Raw genomic sequence first — 8,223 nt, 5'->3', positions numbered from 1 at the left:
TCTCGTGATTATGCTGAACTAGTCCCAATGGACTAGTTCACTATAATCACGAGAGAACTACTCTCTGAAGTAGCACTAACAAGGTCCTGGATGTTATGATTAGTTGTTAATGGACTAGTTCACTACAATCACGAGAAAACTATTCTCTGAAGTAGCACTAACAGGGTCCTGGATGTTATGATTAGTCGTTGATGGACTAGTTCAGCATAATCACGAGAGAACTATTCTCTGAAGTAGTACTAACAAGGTCCTGGACGTTATGATTAGTCGTTAATGTTTTTAATTTAAATGATCATAACAAGAAAAAACAGCAACTCTTACAGGGAAACATTAATTCTATGATTATCAACATTTGAAAAGCATAGTCTAATTTTTCTGCGATTTGAATTTTGGCGTTACTGAGGATTTATTTGTATTTTTCTCTACTGAAATCATTGTATGATCCAGACCTTATTCTCAATATATTATAGTATATCATTAACCATGTAATATAGTTGGTGTAAATTTTTCAGTTCTCTTAATTACCTAAAGTAAATGATGCTCGTTAAATTAGAATTTCAGAATTCCTCGCAAGACAAGGAATATGATTTCATCAATAACACCTGATGTTGCTTAAAAAAGTTATATCTGTAACTCTGGTTGATAACAAACGAAAAAACTAAATTGACTTTATAATTACTCTCTTTATAGGATTACGAATAGTTTTACAAACTAATATGAATGAAAAATTTGGAGATGCTTCTTTAAATAAATTATCAAAATGAACGAATTATTGTTGTTTCTACTAAACAACACAGTTAATAGTATTGTGTTTCGAAACCACGCTATCGTATATTATAATATACATACATAAGTTTAGAAGAATGGATAGTTGAATTTCTATTGGATAATTTTATAGGTATTGTTGTAAAAAACAACAACAAGAAAGAGGAACTTACGAGTTAAAAACTGTTCTTGTTACATCGTTTGTAGAAAGCAATAATTTCACTTGTTATAAACATAATGTTAGATTAACTCTATGATGCGTGAATTATCAGTGCTAGTTAAAATGGAAGATCACTGATCGAACTTTGCAGTAACGGTAAATGAATTCTCGGAACAATTTACGTTGGAACGTATTTCCTGTGTTTTTAACTCTTTTTAATGTTTTACAAGAAAAATACATACCACTATATAAACGGAAGAATGATTGTTTGTTTGTTTTTGAATTTCGCGCAAAGCTACACGAGGGCTATCTGCGCTAGCCGTCCCTAATTTAGCAGTGTAAGACAAGAGAGAAGGCAACTAGTCATCACCACTCACCGCCAACTCTTGGGCTACTCTTTTACCAACGAATAGTGGGATTGAACGTCACATTATAACGCCCCCACGGCTGAAAGGGCAAGCAAGTTTGATGGAACGGGGATTCGAACCCGCGACCCATAGATTGCCGGGCCGATGGAAGAATGAATACAAACTTTAATTACAAAAAATCTACAATTGTATTTAAAAACCTGACAAATTATATTGTTGGTTGGTTTGTTCAAAAAATATTATGTTCTGCCGATCGGTTGGACTCCTTTAATAACAAGTTGCCGAGTTTAATGATGTAACGGTTTATCTGAAATTCTGTAGGGCTCTTTGGTAAAATTCAACTACATATACCTTTAAAAAGGTAAGATTTGTATACTATAGAAAATGTGAAAGTAAGTTTATTTGAATTGTTTTTGGAATATATTGATTGCACGAAATTCTATGGAGAATAATTTATAAACATAGTGGGCTCAGTGGTGACCTCCAGATGTGTAAGGCCTTTCGATATTTTCAACACATTCAGCTATAGTTAGACCAAGAAAGTGGTTCACTTTGTTTCGAAATGTTCGAACAAAACTGCGTATAGCCGTCTGTAATATCAAACTGATAGATAGATTAGATGAAAGTTAGGGAGTCAACAGCACCCGCCAACAACTATTTGGCTATTCTTGTCTGACCGAATGCTAGAATTTTACCGTCACTCTTATAGCTCCCATAGCCTCAAAGTGCGGAGTGCATTTTGGGGGAAAACATATCGTAGGACATAAGCTCTGAAATTCGTATTCCTGGGTCATTAAAAATAAGTGTGCATCTGATAGGAGTTAACACATTTCTTAAAAAGAAATCAAATATGTAAACATTTTAAAATATATATTATTTAACAAAATACACAAAACGACATTTAACAGTTTGATTTATAATAATAATTAAACATCAAGTCAGGTAAGAAGTACAAGCTTCACATGTAATTATGTACATGTATAAGGATACTGTTGAGTAACTGACCTGCACAGCGTCAGCTTTATATACCGAGAGTTGAACCGAATCTAATGTCTATGTGGGTCTTTAGGTCTTTCCTTTTTTACCTTGGGGGTCAGGTACAAATAACCTCTTCCCTCTCCTGAGCAGTTAATTAATGTTATTTTTACTTTTTCTTTTTATATTCACGAAAATGCTAATATTATCACTACACGAGGGTTAGTGTTTGTACCCGATAGCCGGAGTACTACCTCTAACCCCTTTTTCCAGAACCATGTCCTTTTATGCAATACTGTTAGCATTTCATGTGACGTTATCACTTTCTCTCTTACTACATTCATAATATTTTCAGCTAATGATATAATTACATGCTATCTGTACGTGGCTTATGTATATATTTACAGTAGATATTTGTTGGGGAGAGATACTTAGGACTATTTCCATCATGTATGCGATAATGATCTACTTCACATAGCAGCTCATTTTTGTAAATATTTTCCTGGAAGTATTTTAGCATATAATGAAAGAGTCTAACAGGTAGTGTTTACGTATTTGTGTAATCAAGCTGTTGACGTTGATTTGGTAGTTTTAACACCGTCATGAGGAGTGAGTTTTGTATTTACTTATTTGTGTAAGAACGCTAGTGACGTTGTCTAAACACTGTCGTTAGGAGTGAGTTTTGTATTTACTTATTTGTGTAAGAACGCTAGTGACGTTGTCTAAACACTGTCGTTGGGAGTGAGTTTTGTATTTACGTATTTGTGTAAGGAAGCTGGTGACGTTGTGTAAACACTGTCGTTGGGAGTGAGTTTTTTATTTACGTATTTGTGTAAGGAAACTGGTTGTGTTGTTTAAACACTGTCATTAAGAGTGAGTTTTGTATTTACGTATTTGTGTAAGGAAGCTGGTGACGTTGTGTAAACACTGTCATTAGAAGTGAGTTTGGTATTTACGTATTTGTGTAAGGAAACTGGTGACGTTGTTTAAACACTGTCATTAAGAGTGAGTTTTGTATTTATTTGTGTAAGGACACTGGTGACGTTGTTTAAACACTGTCGTTAGGAGTGAGTTTTGTATTTACGTATTTGTGTAACGAAGGTGGTGACGTTGAACACGGTAGTCTAAACTGTCATTAAGAGTGAGTTTTGTATGTTTTGTAGTTTACTTTTGGTATGTGTGGGTGCAGCATTTATCCATGCAGGACATTCATATTCTATGTTTCTCTATTTGTGCCTGTCAAACTCCTAGCGTATAGTTTGAGCGTTGCCAAACTCCATTTCTGATTTTATTTATACGTTAGTTTTGAATCGTAGGTCAGTCCTAGAAATTCTGTAGATGTGGCAGACTGGAGAAGAGTTCCGTGTATGCAAAACTGGGGTGAATGTCTACTGGTTGTGAGCCCCCCAGTAGCACAGAGGTATGTCTGCGGACTTACATCGCTAGAAACCGGGTTTCGATACCCGTGGTGGGCAGAGCACAGATCGCCCATGGTGTAGCTTTGTGCTTGACTACAAACAAACTACTGGTTGTGATTGATTTAGTGAACAATGCTACACGAGTGTTGGAAACGCTTATTCTTATTCTATATTTTTAGCAGTATTCGGCTATTCTATTTAATTGAGGTTGTAGATTTGTAGCTGCTATAAAAGTTGTAGGGGATCTCTTCCACATCGTGTGCAAACTGCGAGGCGAAGTCGGCATTTGGATCCTCAAGACACATATTGCTAACATACATGATGAAAAGTATAGGGCTAACCACCCCCTCCCTGGGGGACGTTTGCCTCAGGAGTAGGGCTAACCTCCCCTCCATGGGGGACGTCTGCCTCAGAAGTAAAACACTTTGAGTAGGTGCCCTCCACGTTTACTCTACATTTTCTATCTTCCAAAAAGTTGGACAGCCAGCGAATAATAAATACCGCGCGGTATTTCCATTTTCATCATGCGGAACCTGAGACCACTGTGCCGTACAGTGTCGTAGTTCCATTTCTACCATCCGGAACTTGAGACCACTGTGCCATACAGTGTCGTAGTTCCATTTCTACCATCCGGAACCTGAGACCACTGTGCTGTATAGTGTCGTAGTTCCATTTCCACCATGCGGAACCTGAGACCACTGTGCCGTATAGTGTCGTAGTTCCATTTCCACCATGCGGAACCTGAGACCACTGTGCCATACAGTGTCGTAGTTCCATTTCTACCATCCGGAACCTGAGACCACTGTGCCGTATAGTGTTGTAGTTCCATTTCCACCATGCGGAACCTGAGACCACTGTGCCGTACAGTGTCGTAGTTCCATTTCTACCATCCGGAACTTGAGACCACTGTGCCATACAGTGTCGTAGTTCCATTTCTACCATCCGGAACCTGAGACCACTGTGCCATATAGTGTCGTAGTTCCATTTCCACCATGCGGAACCTGAGACCACTGTGCCATACAGTGTCGTAGTTCCATTTCCACCATGCGGAACCTGAGACCACTGTGCTATACAGTGTCGAAAGCTTTTTTATGTCGAGAAAATAGGCGGCAGTCTTTCGATTAATCTAATTAAGTAGTCTGTTATTTCTCGAAATTCTCTTAAGCCGTTTTGTAAGTCGGATAATTTAGATGTGACTTAGGCTGTTACATATTATATGTTCCAAAATTACAGCTGATCAGCCTATCAAAGATTGAATATCTTATGTTAAAACAATTTTGAATATGAAACTCAGCAAGTCCTGTGATAATCACAGCCAATACAAAGTCGCGGTGGATCTGGGTATATCAGAAGTAGATTTTTACATTGTTTGGCAATACGTGGATTGTGTGATACCACCGAAAATTGATCGCTTTTGCGAATGGTAGGTAACATCCATTTCTGTCGCAAAATATTCACACAGTCAGATCACGAATATTAGTTTAGATTGGGAACTTAGAATGTCAAATACGGAGATATCCCTAGAAAAATATTTGCAACAATCGTATATAACCCGTGGTAAGCAAAATGGAGCGTTTTTTTTTATCAGATGACAGTCCAGGAACATAAACGTTCGTACCAAAAGCTGTCTACGTGCCCTAAACAACAGTACACAACGTAATCAAAAAGGATCCCTGTCTGGAAAAGCAACACAATTATCCGTCCAATCTTCGAATGCCTCAGTCTGCTGGAGAATGGAACAGGTATCTATGGTATTCTACACAAAGACATATCGAAGGATTCGCCGAACGCAGCAACTATGATTTTCTGTATTTTTAAACAGGTGCTGTAAACCGTTGTTTTTCTAGACAACATCAATTTTGAAAAGCAAGAAAGAGTAGTTTGTTTTCAAAATGACAGTCTCACGACAAGAAACTTCGCTCCAGAACTATTGTGAAGATGAACGGTCGTCAGATAGAGCATGACAGGCACTGTAACGACATATTGAAATTCCATATATCTTTCAAAGGGTACTGACAGAGCTATTGGTTAATTCCTTGGTATCCTCCTGACATGACCTTTTTTCCTCCAATCTCTTCTAATACGTACCTGTACCGTTATCAGGTTAATTTCTAAGTACACTCTTAGCACGACATCTCTGTTTAAATCTTTTTTTTTCAATATGCACTTAAACTTCCCCAATAAAATCTCAGCATGGATTTTCGTTTGCAAATCTTTCAATATGCCGATAATCGGCACTACTTAATTATTCCGTACATTGTTAACATGTATTTATGCCGATAATTGGCACTACTTAATTATTCCGTACATTGTTAGCATGTATTATACGTATATGTTGATGGTGTATCTTCACTCATATATTCCGTACATTGTTAACATGTATTATACGTGTATGTTGATGGTGTATCTTCACTCATATATTCCGTACATTGTTAACATGTATTATACGTATATGTTGATGGTGTATCTTCACTCATATATTCCGTACATTGTTAACATGTATTATACGTATATGTTGATGTATCTTCACTCATATATTCCGTACATTGTTCACATGTATTATACGTATATGTTGATGGTGTATCTTCACTCATATATTCCGTACATTGTTAACATGTATTATACGTATATGTTGATGGTGTATCTTCACTCATATATTCCTTACATTGTTAACATGTATTATACGTATATGTTGATGGTGTATCTTCACTCATATATTCCGTACATTGTTAACATGTATTATACGTATATGTTGATGGTGTATCTTCACTCAAATATTTTTGGATAACTTATAACTGTCATAACTTATTTTCTGTTAATAATGCAGAGGATATAGCAATCTTCAGTTTTAACATTATGAAACAATGTGCTCCTCCCACTTAATATTAATAGTTTTAGTAACCTGAACTCATAAAATGAACCAAAAGGATCGGCATAACGCCTCAATGCAAAATAACATACTCAGTATTGAATGTCTTACAGAAGTAACAGTATTTTATTGTTGTTGTAAAATGCTCGGCGTTCAATGAACGGAGAATTAGAGCAATTAAAAAATCTTATCTACATCATGATGAACAAACTCTAAGAGAAATACACATATACTTCTGTAATCCTTGGTAAGTAGATTAAAAATTCGCAATTCTCTGTGAGATATCTATAAATAATTAGAAGCGTTTTGTGTTTTAACCATCAAATGTTATTGTTTCAAGACACTAAAGTCTATGTTTTGTGTTTTAACCATCAAATGTTATTGTTTCAAGACACTAAAGTCTATGTTTTGTGTTTTAACCATCAAATGTTATTGTTTCAAGACACTAAAGTCTATGTTTTGTGTTTTAACCATCAAATGTTATTGTTTCAAGACACTAAAGTCTATGTTTTGTGTTTTAACCATCAAATATTATTCTTTCAAGACACTAAAGTCTATGTTTTCTTATAGTGGACACCGATCAAGAAAATGCGAATTTGAGAGTGTCCAGCACCAAAAGTGACCAACCGGATAAAAGTAACGACAACAGGTCAGATAGTAATCGCCAACCGCAAGGAGAGAAACACGGAGCAAAACCTAGCAGCAAGAAGAAATCCGTGAACGAAAACAAGGCGGGGAAACCTCGTCGAGCTAGGACGGCTTTTACGTACGAACAGTTGGTAGCCCTGGAAAACAAGTTCAAAACAACCCGATACCTATCGGTGTGTGAGCGTCTAAACTTAGCACTGTCGTTACGACTAACAGAAACTCAGGTCAAAATCTGGTTCCAAAACCGGAGAACCAAGTGGAAGAAGCAGAACCCAGGAATGGATGCCAACAGTCCTACGATACCCCCGTCCCCTACATGTAACCTTCCTAACGGATACACAGCCATGCCGCACTACCAGTCGCCAGCCGCTGTTGGACTCTTCTACGGCTCTCAGTTCCCGTACCTCGCGGCAACCGGCGCTGCGGGACTGCCGTTCACGATGTTGTCTCCTGCATCTGCTGTACATCAATTCGGGATAACACATCCTCACATGGCTTATCTAGGCCGGTCGTGAACTCACTAATATGGTTATACAAACTTTTATGGTGCAATTGAACTCAGACACTTACTGAATAATTTATGACTCCATATGTAAATAAACATATATATATATATACACACATGCAAAACCTTCAACCCTTGTGTCAGTGGGACTTGACAATGATAGAGGTTTCTAATCAATAACTCTTCCTGATCCAAATACTCTTTGGTGTCGAATAAAACTCAGACTTCCTGACAGATAATGGTTTCTAGTTGTTCTCTCTGATATGAATTCCACCAGGCCATTGCTAATATGACAAGGTTAAATATATAAGGACGAAAGTTTTTAGAGTGTGCATGTAAACATTTTGATTAACCTGATGAAACGGTTTCTCTATAAGCCAAACTAGCAAAGCCGTGATGCACAAGCAGTTTTAAATTTTATAGCAAATATTCATACTTTAGTTAGACAGCCTGCGATTTTTGTTCAACTTGGGGCATGATGGTGAGTAAAACAAAATACGTGACCTAGCTAATTA

General features: G+C 37.0%; 1 protein-coding gene across 1 annotated transcript in view; it reads left to right on the top strand.

The window, feature by feature from the left end:
* Window positions 1-7,718, top strand: part of LOC106467810 (homeobox protein slou-like) — a 15,432-nt gene extending 7,714 nt beyond the window's left edge. The window contains exon 2 of the mRNA XM_022396008.1: window positions 7,126-7,718. Within this exon, the coding sequence (XP_022251716.1) occupies window positions 7,126-7,718 (593 nt within the window). The remainder of the gene's footprint in view (window positions 1-7,125) is intronic.
* Window positions 7,719-8,223: the final 505 nt, after the last annotated feature.

The sequence above is a fragment of the Limulus polyphemus genome, unplaced genomic scaffold (genome assembly GCF_000517525.1).
Source record: "Limulus polyphemus unplaced genomic scaffold, Limulus_polyphemus-2.1.2 Scaffold2750, whole genome shotgun sequence".
Classification (NCBI taxonomy): domain Eukaryota; kingdom Metazoa; phylum Arthropoda; class Merostomata; order Xiphosura; family Limulidae; genus Limulus; species Limulus polyphemus.
This window is presented reverse-complemented; position numbering and strand designations above follow the sequence as displayed.